At 39.8% G+C, this 17,302-nt stretch overlaps 1 protein-coding gene across 1 annotated transcript in view; it reads right to left on the minus strand.

The window, feature by feature from the left end:
• Nucleotides 1–17,302, minus strand: part of LOC149085001 (uncharacterized) — a 117,278-nt gene that overhangs the window by 86,434 nt on the left and 13,542 nt on the right. The window contains exon 3 of the mRNA XM_089232749.1: nucleotides 16,583–16,657. Coding sequence (XP_089088875.1) covers nucleotides 16,583–16,595 — 13 coding nt within the window. The 5' untranslated portion in view covers nucleotides 16,596–16,657. The remainder of the gene's footprint in view (nucleotides 1–16,582; nucleotides 16,658–17,302) is intronic.

Below are 17,302 nucleotides of genomic sequence, written 5' to 3' on the forward strand. Positions count from 1 at the left end.
TTAAACCGATTTTTTTGGTTTTAATAACATTTACATTAAAAACAATAAAATTTTTGAAAAACCATTCAAACTTCTAATAATTAAAATAAAATGTTTATTAATGTAATTGACACTATTCCCATATAATCTACAAATATTTCTTACATTTTAACAAAAATCAACTTTTGCAATTTAATTATTTTTTGCTTAACTCAATGACTGTGTTTGAAAATTCTTATTATTAATCATATAATATAAAGATGTTTTCTCCAGTTGTTTTCAGTATGCTTAATTAGAAAGCTATTTTGCAAAAACTATTTAAAAATTAGGTGAATATATTTAATGAAGCAATAAATAATGCAGATTAATTAGCAATGATTTACAATATATACAGGGTGATTATAACTAAAGAACTGATTTCAAAACACTAAAAAAAGAACCATTGTGAGAATGACTCGAAAATTTAGATGAATATTCCTGAAGAAATGGAATTTTATATGGCAAAGGGGAAAAATATACTTAAAAATGTAAATTTAACGACACTGTACTCATCCAACACGTGAGAAATTTGCTCACAGAATGGGCAAGATAGCCAGTCAGGGCAAAATGATAACTTAATTAGCATTGCACGATTTCATACTAGTTCATGGAATTATTATATTGAGGCCACTTTTATGCGATTTTTTGAAAAAAAACCAGTCTTTTTAAAAAAAAACAACTTGGTTAAAAACAATGTGGTTTAAACCAAACAATCCTGTCAGATACCAATTTTACTCTTGTACAAGGCTACTAAAAAATAATTATTTTAATGCTCACAAACTGTCTAGTTTGTCTGCCAAATTAGAAGACATTCTGAAACTTTTTTTTTTTTTAAACTACTCTCAAAATCACCTCTAGTTTCTTTAGAACCACTGTTGATGAGCAAATGTTCACACATTCAATGTGTTGTTGGGCCAAATACAAGGTGATCCAAAAGTCATGCAACCCGTTCTAAAACATTTTATTTTTAAAATGCTATTTTAAAAAAAACTATAGTTCAAATGATACATTTGTGGACACAAAAACAAAGTTTATTTCAAAATATTAGAGAATGTATCCAGAATGAAAGCATGAATAAAAGTGTGTATACTTTTCGCCATATACTTTTCTCGCAACTATTTTCAGGGTGAGTGCACTCACCTTTTCAATTTCTGATTAAATGTTTTTTTAGTTCATCAATGAAATGGGGATTATTCTTGTGCATTTGCCTTCAGTTGTCCCCATAAGAAACATCAAGGGGTGATGGGTCCGGTGATCTTGGTGGCTACAATCCTTTTGAAATAATATGGTAATTGAAAAATGTGTGGAGAAATCCATTGTCTCATTAGAAGTATGGCAGGTTGCTCGATTTTGTTGCTAAAAGCAATTGCATGCATTTTCATGCAACAATACAATGAATTAGAAAAATATTCCTGTAAAGTTTTCTATAGTTTCATAAAAAAAATTGGACCCACACTATCCACAACATGAAATTGGGCACCACACACAGATTTTGATGGAATGCATAGGGTTTTTATGATAGACATACAGATTTTTGGTGCACCAAATTCTAACATTTGATCTGATCTGAAGCTTCCAACTCCGGAACAACCCAACACGATAGGCGTTTAACTCCAGTTTCTTCAGGGCTCTGTGAACAGTCCAACATTTTTCACCTGTTCAACATTTTGTCCTTCAGTTCACGCATTCCATGCTGGCTCAGTAGAAACGGATGCCCCCTTTGCCTGCGGTCTTCAACTTTTCCAATTTCTTGAAAATGGTACACCAATACAAAGATTGTTGTCTTATTGGGCACAGAAACATTTGGGGATTCATTTTTGAACTACTCGATAATTGCTTTAAACGAATGAGTTGTAAAATATTGTTCAATCATAAAAATTATTTGCTTCTGGCAAAAACCATCTTGATCATACAATAAACAAATAGCCACTGAGCATGGAAAATAAAAAGAAAGTCTCTTTCCATCTTGAACAGTATAGTGCTGCTGTGTATGAAAAAATTTACATTTATAATCAGTAGAATTTTGAGAAATTAATTATTTTGTAAAAAGTTACATAACTTTTGGATCACCATGTATATAAGCAGTATCCTCTCCAAAGCTATTCACCGCTAGGCAATTTAAGTACACCGACAAGATCAGATTTTAAATGTTATATGTATGACTACATGAAATTTTTAGAGACAGTCTTGTAACACAAAAACTCCCACCCAAACTTTCCTTCCTACCAACCAGCTGTGAAAAAGTAGCTAATATGAAATTTCAACATAGCTTCTTGAAATCGTTGGGGCTGAGTGGCGTTGCCCAAACTGCACTCCTATTGCAATATTTTCCCTTTATTTAACCCCTACCCCAGATCTTCACTGTTTTATCGAATTAGAATCAATTTTAGATAAATTTTCTAATTCACACCACCTTATCATAGCTGGTGACTGCAACCTACCCGGAATTGACTGGCATAAATTGGAGTCCCTCTTGGGTAACCATTTTATTAATAATAGAGTTATTTTTCTTTTCCTTAAATTTAATCTCATTTAAACTATCCTAGAACCGACACGAATCTCAAACTATTCAAGCTCTACATTAGACTTAATTGCTGTTTCAAATAAAATCTCGGTTTCCTATATATCAGTTTATGATATTTCTGACGACAAAATGCCCTTTGTGAATTTTTCTCTCCATCATACCACCCCCCCCTCCTTTAAGAATACTCCAAAACTCAATTTTAACAAGGCCAACTTTCCCCTTCTGCAAAATATCCTCCGCACCCATTTCCCTGAATTCGTTTCATTTTCTGACTCAAATGATGTTCATATTCTCTGGAGTAAATTCAAAGCTGTTAGCGAGATCTCTGCTCTCTGTGCAAAGCCTCTGTTCCCATCAAAAATACCTCCTCAAAATATATCTTTAACCCCTGGATCAATCGTGATATTATCCATTTAAAAAGAAAAATTTGCCGAAATGTCTCCAAACTCAAATTCAATAACTCGCTTTCTCTCAGAAATAAGTGTTGTGAAACAACAGGGTGGGTGGACTGGATACATCGTGTAAGTGAAATACACTAATCACACAAGGAAACGCACGTCCTTCATCATCACACTTTATTTACGGGAGACATTCCACTTAACATGTTGCCAAAGGGAGAACAACAATACTCTTCATGCTTTTGGCATAACCAGCCATTATAAAGGCTTCACATTTATATCGTAACACTCCTCCTTGCCAAAGCATGACGAAAGGAAAAATAACGTTGATGCGCTTCATCCTCCTTGCCTGCAGCTGGTTTGCTGCTGCTGCTAGACTTGCGAGTCTTTGACTCATTCTCTTCCTTCTCGTCTTCTTCGGCACCGTTATCGACGTCGGACTCATAGTTCTTCGATTTCTTACCTTGGTGACCATCACCGTGTTTCTTGGATGGCAAAACTTCATCCTCTTCTTTCTCTCCAATACCATTTCTTCGTCCTTTTTTGTCTGCCGGCCTACGGCCTTTCGCTTCGGTAACTTTGATTCGTAATCTGAATCCGAGCCGGTGTCATCATCACTGTCCTCCTCCTTGTGTTCGGAACCTTCTTGCTCGTCATCTTTAGCTTTTGTCATCGTCGACTTGCGCTCGCGATTCTTCGGACTGGCTTTCACGTCGGCGGTACTGTAACGTTCTTGATGATCGTTACCTCCCGGTTCTTTAATATTTTTTCCCCCAGTAAACATTGAGTGGATGACAACAATGGAATAGACAAAGTTTAGATAGAACTATAACATTTATTCAATTATATTGTTAAACCATTAATCAACGTAATCACAATTATCACAGGCTTTTTATATGTTAAACTATTAATTAACGTTTTATCACAATTATCACAGTTAGTCTTTTCTCTCATTGTCACAATGAAACAAAATATGAATCGATCTCACCGTCGTGTCCAGGTTTTCACGTGTTATCACATCGTCCGGTAGATACTCTCAGGTGTCTGCCACACAGCCAAAGACTCGTCGGCACCAGCTTCAGACGATTTTGGTGTAAATACACACGTTGAGATGAAAGCTCAGCCACTGCACATGGAACTAGAGATGAAAGTCCACGGATGGCCGGTCTGGCCACTTACCGATCACTGGATCACGACGACGTTGAAACCTTACGTGCGATGAGATGAGATAAGTGCCAAGGCTATACTATTGTAACTTCATTGTATTTATGAGACGATCTAGCTCACACCATGACAGGGCGTGACGCCTTGCTGATTAAACCATTTAGTCGGTCATAAGTCGTAGGTAAGGAAGTCAGAAGGAAGTAGAGGAGAAGTCGTAAGGAAGCAAGTCAGCACATCTCTAGCTGGCTTTTATATAGCAGCATTCCCACAATGCCTCACTGAAGAACCAATCACAACACCGAGGGTGCGGTATTAGCTTGTATCTGATTTACATAATTTCATGAGAAAAGGAAATATTGTAACCATTATAATATTGAATCTGGCAACCAAACATAACAAATTGGAGACCGATCGGCGGACACGATCCTACCGGTCGATCCCGGAGACAAAATATATAAACAATGACTAGAATAAAGGACGATTTCCACGGGGGCCCAATTTGGTAACGTTACATTTCCATCCTTGTCAGAGTCGTCGTCTTGGTCGGTTTCCTTGGCAGCTGCATTAGCGAGTCTCTCGCGCCTTTTACGACTTGTAACGTATCGGGATCCGATCCCTCTACGTTAATGGTGATCTTGTCGTTATGTGGGAAATTCCTTCTTATTTTAGACCCCAGGGACCTCTCAGTTACCGGAAACCACCCGAGGACCCACTGGCGAACCGGTAAGGGCCAGAGGGCCAGAGTGTTCGATTAGTTCGGCAGTCGGCGGGTGGGGTCTTTCGGCTGTCGAACGAGAACGGGCCAGAGGTCGGGCTACTGATGTCCCACATAAATTAATTTCCCTCATGACGACGATGCCGCTATTTTCGTGGAGGGGTTTGATCCAATATATGTATAGTTGGGCGAGGCTTAGCCCAGTTTAAATTATTTTTATCGAAGAACCTCCCGGGGGAGTTATTGCAAGTCTCGTTGTGCGGATACAAAAATATAGTGTTGTACTCACTTATTTTCGGCGGGGGGCTGCAGACCTCCGTCAGAACAATTCATTTCATATTGTTATGTTGGTAATGTTTACATAATCGGGAGAGTCTGATCAGCTCTCCGGATTGTGTCATGTTGCCAGATTCCAATGTAATTAAATTGTAATGTTTATAATAGTGACGCATGAATATGCAAATTCGATAATTTTGTTGAGGCGAAAAGGCCATGCGAGGACATGTGGTCCCAAACTTCTTGTAAAAGGGGAGTATAAATTCCTCCCTCTTTGTCTCTCACATTGCGTTCGTCTAATCTTGTTCTGTTCAACTGAAGCCCTCTAGTAGGACGGTTCACCGTCTTACTACCGTATCTATTGGCCTTAGGCTGAATTATTAAAATGCAATAATCTACATTATTTGAATCCGTTTTCCGGCAGGTCCGGAATCAAAATATAAAACAATCTTCACAGTCAAAGTTCTTCATTGCTGATCGAGGTGGTCCGGCCCTCAACCGAGAGGCCCCCGAAGCTGATCAAGGCGGTTCGGCCCTCAATCGAGAGGCCCCCTGGAGCTGATCAAGGTGGTCCAGCCCTCAACCAAGAGGCCCCCCGGAGCTGAGCAAGGTGGTCCGGCCCTCAACCGAGAGGCCCCCAGGAACTGATCAAGGTGTTCCGGTTCTTAACTGAGAAAATTCCTCTGGTATTTACGGAAAAGCTAACAACATCGGATATCCGATCGCTGCACAGGTTGACTGTTGTTGATCATCAATTGGTGAGCCAGTATCTTTACTGCTAACGTCAAATAGAGGGCTCCAAGATATACTAATCCATTGTTAAAATTAACTAACCCATATAATTAATTGAATAAATAATAATATTTCATGCGAAAGTTTGTTTCTAATTATTTTCCACTTGTCGTTTGCCACTTTATTGCTGGATATTTCGAACCGGGCAAGCAACTCCCATAAGGGACGTTGCAATTTTGGGGGCTCGACCGGTTCTCAGTAAATGTGGCAAACCGCGGGTGGAAAGTACTTTCGCTAAAAAATTTTTTTTTTTTGATATTTAACATTGATTTTAGAGATGAATTCTAATAATCATAGTACGCCTAGAAATTTAGGTGATGATGTTCGTGTACAAATTGAACCGGAACCAAGTGGTTCACAATCGAATAATGGTTCACAAATGAACTTTACTTATCCAACAATGTCAAATCCTTATAACGAGACGCATGTAATACTTCCCCCGGCATTACCTTTAAATCCCGCAAATGCTTTGGTTCCATTGACCCAACGCAGTGTTGGTAGTCTTATATTTTCAGGTAGTGGAGAAGACGTTAGAAGCTTTTTATTAAAATGTGAATCATATTTTAATCTTTACAGTGTTCCTAATAAGATCGAGTTAGTTGTAAGCACGTTTGAAGGTCGTGCTCAGGCCTGGTGGCAAACGATAGGCAGGCACGAATGGGAAAAATGGGGCCCCCATAAATCGTGGGAAAGTTTCAAGGGCTTGTTATTACAAACCTTTTCAAGGTATCATACCAGGGTTGAATTAGCTCGTGCTTTATTCTCTGAAAAGTTTTCGACGGGCTCGTACCTTGATTTCGTATTACATAAGTTAGATCTTTTTCAGTCGTTCGATTTAACCGTTCCGGAGTCGGACAAAATTGAACTTATAATGTCACAATTACCCTATAATGTGAGAACATTTTTGGAAGTTAGGAAGCCTAATTCTTTGCAACAATTATTTGTAATGTTAGATCAATTTCTTGCAACGCGTGAAAATGTTCAAATTGAATCTCGTCAAAATTTTGAATCTTGTGAAAATTGTGTTGAGAGATTTCAACCTGAAGTTAGAAAAAATTGTGTGGGATCTACACAAAATGTAGTACAACCTTCAAGACGGCCTTTTAGGACAAATAAATTTTTTCGACAAGTTACCTGTTTTGGTTGTGGTCAAGTCGGCCATATAGTAAAAAATTGTAAATCAAATGGGAATCAGGGAAACTAGACCTGGGATACATGAGAAGGGGTAGTGTATCCATGGGTAAAAAGACCCCTAGTAAAAAATTTAGTTTTCTTAATCCAGTTGTGAGAGTTAACAACAAGATTTTGACAGCAAAAATTGATACTGGTGCCGATTGTTCAGCGATCAGTTTCGATCTGGCTCGGCAGGTTAGTTCACCCACTAATCAAGTTAGACCCTATCACGGTGATAGATTTCAGTTGGCATCCGGTGAGTACTGTCAGCCTGTGGGGATTCTTCGGGCCCAAGTGGAGATACGAAACAGTGTCGTGCACACAGATCTGATAGTGCTCGCCAGGGTCCCATTTGGGATCTTGATCGGCAGTGATATATTGAGTAAAACTGAAATTATAGTTGACTTCAAAAACTTTGAACTTAAAGGAGGATTGTTGTCATATAAAGGAGATGTTGATCAGGAAAAAATGCAAAATTTAGTAAGTAAATCGGAATTTGATTCCGATCAGAAAAAAAGTTTGTTTGAATTGTTAAAACAATTTCCGAATTTGTTCAGAAACACTCCCGGTAGAACTCACGTTGCTGAGCATAAGATCGTGACTGACGGAAAACCGGTTTTTCGATCCCCTTTTTCTCTCCCGCGATGGAAAAAACAATTAGTAGAAGAGCAGGTACAACAGATGCTCTGTGATGACGTCATTGAGCCTGCCTCCACAAACTGGGCTTCCCCGTGTTTTTTAATCAAAAAGAAAACTGGTGATTGGCGATTTGTCGTTGACTATAAAAAGGTGAATAAAATTACGGCACCCGATCGGTACCCTTTGCCTTTCATCGATCAAATTCTACAACGAGTGGGTGACGCACGATTCGTCTCTACGTTCGATCTGGCCTCAGGGTATTGGCAAGTTCCAGTGCGGCTAGAGGATCGGGACAAAACGGCATTCATAACCGATTCTGGAATGTACCGATTTAAGGTAATGCCCTTTGGACTCAACAATGCCCCGGTCACGTTCCAACGCATGATGACTACAATCCTGGGCCACTTAGTCGGTAAGTGTGCCGATTTTTATTTGGATGACATTGTCGTTTACAGTTCGAATTTTGAGGAACATTTACAGAACTTGAAAACAGTATTTTCGTGTTTGGAAAAAGCAGGCTTAACACTTAAGCCAGACAAATGTAATCTCTATAAAAAAAATTTGGAATATCTAGGTCTTTGTTTGACCAAAGAAGGATGGCACGTAAAACAGGACCAAACCGACGCCATTTTGAGTTTTTCTAGGCCTAAAACAGTAAAACAGGTGCAACGTTTTCTGGGACTCTGCGGGTGGTACCGGCAATTTGTTCCCCATTTTGGTGATGTCGCTAACCCCCTTTACGGCCTGACAAAAAAAGGGCAAAGGTTCAAATGGGACAAAATACACCAACAGGCGTTCGAAAAATTGAAACATCTCTTGTCTTGTGCTCCCGTTCTAACCACAAGAAAAAAAGATTGTGCTTTAAAAATTTACACAGATGCCTCAGGAATTGGGCTTGGAGCCATTTTGCAGCAAGTTGAGCCTGACGGGGAAAGGCCGTTAGCCTATGCCAGTCGTACCTTGAATTCAGCAGAAAAAAATTATTCGGTAACAGAACAGGAGGGACTCGCTGTTATATGGGCGTGTAATAAATTTCGAGCCTGGTTTTCAGGAGAACCTGTTACTATAGTAACAGATCACAGGGCAGTCGCCTGGTATTTTGAGGCTAAACAATTGAAGGGGAGGTTAAGCCGATGGGCTCAATTACTACAGGAATATCCTTTAAAGTTTGAATATAGAAAAGGTTCGACCATGCAGGCCCCTGATGCCCTGTCCAGAATGCCCGCTGTTGTCACCGCCGAAACTGATTTCGAGGAAAAAATTGATAATAAATTATATTTGTTCTCGTTTTTGGATTTACCTGAGTTAATTGTTCAACAGAAAAAAAATTACCAAGATATTATACAGTATTTTAATGATAAATCTGTCGGAAGACAAAAAATTGATGAAAAAATTGAAAAGTATTACCTTTTCGAAAATCAAAAATTGTTTTTTAGATTCAGGAATAAAAAATTGCTAGTAATTCCTCCACCATGTAGAGAGAAATTTTTGACTGAAATGCACATGCATCCCATTTCAGGTCACATGGGAGTCAATAAAACTCTTCAGCGATGCCGACAACGCGCGTTCTGGCCCGGTATGCGTAAAGATATAAAAAAATTTGTCCTGTCCTGTAAAAAATGCCAAACATGCAAATTCGACAATACGAGGCGATGGGGAGGCATGGTGTCAACCTCTGTTGATCATCCAGGAGAAATGGTTGGTATTGACACCATGGGTCCCTTTCCCGTTTCTTCCAGAGGGAACGTGCATCTGTTAGTCGTCGTCGATTATTTCACAAAGTGGGTAGAGTTATTTCCACTAAGACGAATTACGACAAGTGCAGTTGCTAAAAAGTTTGTTCATGAGTACTGTATGAGATATGGCTTTCCAAAAAGATTAGTTTCCGATAATGGTTCTTGTTTTATATCAAACCTTATGAGGGAAACTTGTAAAGTTCTCCAGGTCAAGCAAAGGTTCACAACCCCCTATCATCCTCAATCAAACCTTACCGAGAGATTTAATAAGACAATTAAACAGATGATCTCCTGTTATGTTGGTGATAAACATAAAGACTGGGACAAAAATTTAACCTTTTTTGGTCTTGCTATTAGGTCGGTTCCCTTGGAAACTACGGGTCAGTCGCCAGCTAAATTGTTTCTTGGTAGAGAATTAGTTTTACCATTTGACTGGGCTATGGACATACCGGTTTGGGAAAGGGTGAGTTTGCCCGAAAACTTACTTAAGCAAGTTAAGGAAAATGTCAAAAAACAACAAAGGAGACAAAAAAGATATTATGACAAAAAAAGATTATTGCACACCTTTAATCAGGATGATTTGGTATTAAGGAGAACGCATTTCCGTTCTAGTGCGCAAGGCAATGTTATGGCGAAGTTGAAACCACGATGGGACGGCCCGTGTAGAGTCCTGGAAAAAATTTCACCTATTGTCTACCTGATAGTGGATTTATCCAATGATAATGTCTATAAAGTCAATGCTTGTGACTTGAAAAAATTCGTTAGTAGTGACCAAATCATTCTTGAGCCTGTCCCGCAGTCACCTGAGAGTAGAGAGGTCCTTGTACAACACACTTCCAGTAATCCGAGTCGACATCATGTTTCACAAACGCCCTTAAATAGTGCTAATTGCACTAACTCTAGTACGTCCTTTAACCGGCAAAATCCCGAGGAGGACACCACTCCTAAGATGGTAAAAACGAATTTCATTAAATCTTCCGTAGGTTACTCTAGGTTTTTGGTTCCGATTCAGAGAGGGTGGCAGAGGGTTCTCGTTAAGAGGAAAAAAGAACCTCGTATTGACGTCTATTATTACTCTCCCAAAGGGACAAAATTCAGAAGCAGTGTTGAAATTTCGCGATACTTACAAAATCGGGATACTGATTTGGCTGTCGATAACTTTTCCTTTAGTGGGAAGTTTAATATACCAGGTGATATGTTAACATAGTTTTTGCATGTATTTCTGTAAATTAACTTTTTTTTAACCTATAGAATTTTTTTTTTTTTTTTTTGGGAAAAATTCTTCCGTGGTGAGGGGGAATGTAACGTATCGGGATCCGATCCCTCTACGTTAATGGTGATCTTGTCGTTATGTGGGAAATTCCTTCTTATTTTAGACCCCAGGGACCTCTCAGTTACCGGAAACCACCCGAGGACCCACTGGCGAACCGGTAAGGGCCAGAGGGCCAGAGTGTTCGATTAGTTCGGCAGTCGGTGGGTGGGGTCTTTTGGCTGTCGAACGAGAACGGGCCAGAGGTCGGGCTACTGATGTCCCACATAAATTAATTTCCCTCATGACGACGATGCCGCTATTTTCGTGGAGGGGTTTGATCCAATATATGTATAGTTGGGCGAGGCTTAGCCCAGTTTAAATTATTTTTATCGAAGAACCTCCCGGGGGAGTTATTGCAAGTCTCGTTGTGCGGATACAAAAATATAGTGTTGTACTCACTTATTTTCGGCGGGGGGCTGCAGACCTCCGTCGGAACAATTCATTTCATATTGTTATGTTGGTAATGTTTACATAATCGGGAGAGTCTGATCAGCTCTCCGGATTGTGTCATGTTGCCAGATTCCAATGTAATTAAATTGTAATGTTTATAATAGTGACGCATGAATATGCAAATTCGATAATTTTGTTGAGGCGAAAAGGCCATGCGAGGACATGTGGTCCCAAACTTCTTGTAAAAGGGGAGTATAAATTCCTCCCTCTTTGTCTCTCACATTGCGTTCGTCTAATCTTGTTCTGTTCAACTGAAGCCCTCTAGTAGGACGGTTCACCGTCTTACTACCGTATCTATTGGCCTTAGGCTGAATTATTAAAATGCAATAATCTACATTATTTGAATCCGTTTTCCGGCAGGTCCGGAATCAAAATATAAAACAATCTTCACAGTCAAAGTTCTTCATTGCTGATCGAGGTGGTCCGGCCCTCAACCGAGAGGCCCCCGGAGCTGATCAAGGCGGTTCGGCCCTCAATCGAGAGGCCCCCTGGAGCTGATCAAGGTGGTCCAGCCCTCAACCAAGAGGCCCCCCGGAGCTGAGCAAGGTGGTCCAGCCCTCAACCAAGAGGCCCCCCGGAGCTGAGCAAGGTGGTCCGGCCCTCAACCGAGAGGCCCCCAGGAACTGATCAAGGTGTTCCGGTTCTCAACTGAGAAAATTCCTCTGGTATTTACGGAAAAGCTAACAACATCGGATGTCCGATCGCTGCACAGGTTGACTGCTGTTGATCATCAATTGGTGAGCCAGTATCTTTACTGCTAACGTCAAATAGAGGGCTCCAAGATATACTAATCCATTGTTAAAATTAACTAACCCATATAATTAATTGAATAAATAATAATATTTCATGCGAAAGTTTGTTTCTAATTATTTTCCACTTGTCGTTTGCCACTTTATTGCTGGATATTTCGAACCGGGCAAGCAACTCCCATAAGGGACGTTGCAGACTGGAGTTATCGTCTTTATCAGTCGTCTTCTTAGCCGATCTAGCTGCCCGACCACGTTTCCTGGTTACCGGTTTCTCTTCAATGACAGCGTCACTCACTTTGCCAGCTTCCTCAACAGCCACTCGTTCTACTTCTTCCTTCATAGCTGGTTTCCACATTTCTGCATCAGATGATTTCATCGCTTCTTCGACGGTGGCGGGATCCTCGATCCAAATATCAGCATTAAACTGCGCTTCATTGACAGCTTTGTATGTCACTGGATTCCCATAAAAACTTGTACGTCTTCTTTGTCTCTTGCTTCTTCTAACATCTGGAGGTTGATTCGCAGTGGTTGTAGGCTGTTTCGACTTTCCAACCATTTGCTCTGCATGCTTCAAGTCGGGCAATACATCCCTTAGAGAGGCTCCAGGAGGTGTCACTTGTACTTCTTGGTCATTTAGATTGACTATTAATTCACTTCCTTTCAACTGACAATCTGTTTGACTCCTCCTGAATGGAAAAACAGTCTCATCAAACGTGACGTTTCTACTGGGGAAAAATATGTCTTCGTCTATGTTCCACAACTTGTATCCCTTGCCTCCTTCAGGGTATCCAATGAAAACGCATTCTTGTGAGCACTTTCCTAACTTTCCCTTTACTTGAGTTTTATCGATGTGTGCATACGCTTTGCAACCAAAAATTTTAAGATGACTAGTTTTGACAGGCCTTTTGGTCCATAGTTCTTCGGGTATACCTCCCTGGATAGCTTCAGATGGGCATTTATTCCGCAAATAACAGGCGGTAACGACGGCATCTGCCCACAAGTTGTCTGGGACCTTCGAGTCTAGGAGAAGGCATCTGGTCATGTCGAACAGGGTGTGATTCATCATCTCAGCTACCCCATTCTGCTCTGGAGTTCTAGGGACCGTGAGCTGCCTCGATATTCCATTCTTGTTCAAAAAATCGTCAAATTCACGACTGATGTATTCTCCTCCATTGTCGCTTCGTAGAGTAGCGATTGTAACTCCATGGAAATTTTCAACAGTCCTTTTGAACTCAATAAATTTCGTATAGAATTTTTGTATTTTGCGTAATTCTTTGTTACTTTTTATTTGTCTTTGGTGTACTTTATCATGTCGCTTTTTCTATTCTGTGCAAATTTTTATTTTTACTGCAAGCTGTGATTGGGTTTAAACCTGTAGCCTTGTTTTATAAATAAAATAAAATAAAAAATAAAAAATACCAATCACAGCTAGGCTTCTTGTTACCAGCGTTGGCAGTCAGTGTCCGATTTGCGTTCTGCGAAACTATCTCGGCCCGATGGGACGTTTTCTTCGATGGGCAGTTTCTGGCTATGTGTCCCCAAACACCACAGGAAAAACATCGAATTCTTCTCTCATTATTTCTGGAGTATCTCCCTTATTGTACATGAGTTTTTCCTATATCGTCAGTTTTAAGAGCTCTATCGCCCACAGCTACGCAGATAGTCACGCAGTAACTTCTTCTCTTCCACAATCAGACGTGATTTTACCATTTTTGTGGACAGTTCATTCTCATCACGCTCTAAGTTCAGTATCAGACCTTTGTACTCTTTGGGTAGACCCATTAACATCACAAGAGCGACTTCCCTGTCTGTGAAACTATATCCACAGGACGCTACCTTTCGATGCAAGTCCAAGTATGCACTTACGCATTCGTCAGCCTTCATCGACACATTAAAAAACTCTCTAAGAAGCTGCAGTGTGTGTAGCAATCCGAACTTCGTGTGAATGTCCCTCAAGGATGCCCAAGCGTCCCTCGCTCTCGCACAGTCCGCGATATCGTCTAAAAAGTCATCTTCGACCACTAAAAACAGAAACGTGAGGGCCCTTTCATTGGTTTTCCTCTCGTCCTCTCTCAGTTCTGGTCCGTATCCGGGTTCTATGGCATCTCAGCAGTCTTTCTGCACCAGTGCGGCGCGCCTCCGTATACTCCACGCGTTGTAATTGTCCCTATTGAGTTTTGGAATCTTCAATTCCTCCATCTTTATTAGGCTTAGCTCCGCGCGTGTAGAATTTTCTTCGATCCTTTGTGAAATTAGATTTAACTTATCTACTTCCCACTTACCGATGAAACGTCTATCCAGGAGCCTTCGTGCTGATAACGTGTTGCGAAACAACGGGGAGGGTGGACTGGATACATCGTGTAAGTGAAATACACTAATCACACAAGGAAACGCACGTCCTTCATCATCACACTTTATTTACGGGAGACATTCCACTTAACATGTTGCCAAAGGGAGAACAACAATACTCTTCATGCTTTTGGCATAACCAGCCATTATAAAGGCTTCACATCTATATCGTAACAATAAGATCTCAGCCTCTACACGTGACCTTAAAGATCTCATCCTCCACCAAAAAACACATTACCTAACTAACTCTTTACCCACCAAAATTTTGGAATTTCATTCGCCCTAAATCCGCTGGCCCATCTTCCCGGAAAATTGATAATATCGACTTTATCACTCACCTTGATATCGCCACAGAATTTAATCTGGCTTTTCCGTCAGTTATTTCCTCTGACCCCAATCTTTTTCAGTACTCCTTTTCCGATTCATTATTCAACACTAGTCCTCTCTTTTTCTCTAAAGCAGGCCTTCTGAACCTTTTAAAAAATCAAACCCCACTCCACTGGCCCAGATGGGATCCCAAATCATATTCTCAAATTTTGCGCTGATGAAATCTCTATATAATTATCTTTTGATTATCTTCAACGTATCATTAAACACATCAACCTTGCCATCTGACTGGAAAATTAATAGGATTATCCCAATTCATAAATCAAGTTCTCTTTCAAATCCTCTTAATTTCAGACCCGTCGCTATCACCTCTACCTGCTGCAAGCTTTTTGAGCACATGGTTGCCAAAGAAATCTGCTCACACCTTGATTCAATAAACTTTTTCTCAAATCAGCACGGCTTTCGACCATCTTTATCAGTAACTACCCAATTAGCTCTTTTCATACATGATTTATCAAGCAGTATCGACAAAAACGTCCAAACGGATGTAATTTTCTTGGATTTCTCTAAAGCTTTTGACAAGGTGCCCCACAATAAACTTCTTAAACTCCAAAACCTTGGCCTATGTGTTCAACTGCTTAAATGGATGGAAGCCTTCCTTACCAACCGCAGTCAGTTTGTCTCCTTCAAGGAACAGAACTCACCCATTTCTAAAAGTTGAGTCTGGCACACTCCAGGGTTCGGTCCTCTCGCAATTATTGTTTTTGATTTACATTAACGATCTCCCAAACTCCATCAATTGTCATATTAGACTCTTTGCAGATGATTGCGTCATCTACCACACGGTGCACAACGAATCTGACCAAGCATTTCTCCAAAATAACCTCAACATTCTCTCTCAATGGTGCTCGTCCTGGCAATTACCCCTTAATTTTTCGAAAACAGTTTTTATGAGAATTACTCGCAAAAGATTTCCCCTCGTTTCTTCTTACACTATCGATAACTCCTTGATCACCGAAATTTCTAGTTATAAATATCTGGGTGTAATTATTTCTGCCGACCTCCGTTGGAATTTCCATGTTGATTACCTCTTTCATAAGTGCCTCTAAAAACTCTTTTTTTCTTCGTCGGAACCTCAAAAACTCCACCCAACACCTCAGACATCTCTGCTTCCAAACCTACATCTTTCCTCTACTCTCATATGCCTGTGAAATCTGGGACCCCTATACTCTCTCCAACATAGACAAATTAGAATCTATTCAAAATAAATCTGCCCGCTTCATTCTTAACTGTTGGTCATCCTCTGCCTCCGTCACCGAGCTCAAGTGCCAACTCAATATGCAACCTCTTTTTACCCGCAGATATATCTCAGTTATCCTTCCTTTTTAAAATTCTCCACGGTCATTTTCATATCGACACCTCAAAGCTTAACTCCGGCTTCATACTTTTCAAAAAGAATTAACCATTGACAAAAACTGAAACCCATCTTTGCATCCACAGATTGTTTCAAATTTAGTTCCTCGAACAATAACCGACTGGAACAACCTACCCCCCAAACATTATTGATTGTGAAACAATTTCCGATTTTCTTTGTGACATCAATCATCTCTGTCTAACTTCATCACCGCATTCCCTTGTATAGGTCTCGGCCAACCAATATTGAATAAATAATACGAGATCATTTTCATAGTGATTTCATGAATTTTGAAACTGGCATTTCTTAACACTTTATAACAAAACAAACAATTGATTGAGAAAAATAGAATTACAAGCAAACTTTAGTTAAATTAGAGGATTTGTAGTGGTGGGGAAAAAAAAAAAGTTTGCAGAAAAATTTGTATTTATAGACAAATTTAAGCCAATCATCACAGCTTCACACAAAGTGAAAACTAACAAGTTTTTGTTTTAGGCCAAATTATCGCCGCAAAAATTTTATCAACTATTTAAAATTTTTTCTTACTATGTTCTTTCATGAGATCTTCAAAGGCTTTCTTGTGCAGAACAAATTCTGGTTCTTCACTATAACTGTATAATTCTAGAAGAAAATAAATTATGGGAAAAACAATAAATTTTAAATGGAAAATTCTCACACTAAAACTTTTAGCATGTACCAAATAGACAGCATATATCGAGAGATGAGTTTGAATTTTTTTGGCAGCCCAATGTAAAAAAGATACCTTTTTTCTGCATATTATGCAGGGGTGAACTCGGAAAGTAAAGTCTACTGGTTTCCACCAGAAATCTAACCCAGGTCATCTTCCCAGATGTCAATAGGTCTATCTAGCAAACATAGCTGCCAACTTTTGAAAATGAAAATTCGGGAGATTTTCGCGCGAACCCGTATTTTATGCTAAAACCACTCCCTAATAAATACAAAAGGGAGTTTTCCAAATAAAATAGGGATTTTACACACATGGAAGTTAAACCCTTGGGAATAAAATCTCTACGCAAAAAACAAGTGAAATTGGACGCCAAAACTTCAAAATGGTGATCTAAAAAAATAAATAAATACTGTGTTCAATCAGAAACGCTGTGAACAAACATTCTGCGCGAATGACCCCAAAATCATCGGAAGATGAAGGGAAAAAGCGTCAATTTTTGAAGAACACTGACTCTGGAGACACTTGCTTGATGTTTTTTTTCATTTCACATGGGTGATGATGTCAGTCTTTCCACCATG

The sequence above is a fragment of the Pholcus phalangioides genome, unplaced genomic scaffold (assembly GCF_987345545.1).
Source record: "Pholcus phalangioides strain wild (caught in Gottingen) unplaced genomic scaffold, Ppha-v1.0 ptg000007l_1, whole genome shotgun sequence".
NCBI classification, from domain to species: domain Eukaryota; kingdom Metazoa; phylum Arthropoda; class Arachnida; order Araneae; family Pholcidae; genus Pholcus; species Pholcus phalangioides.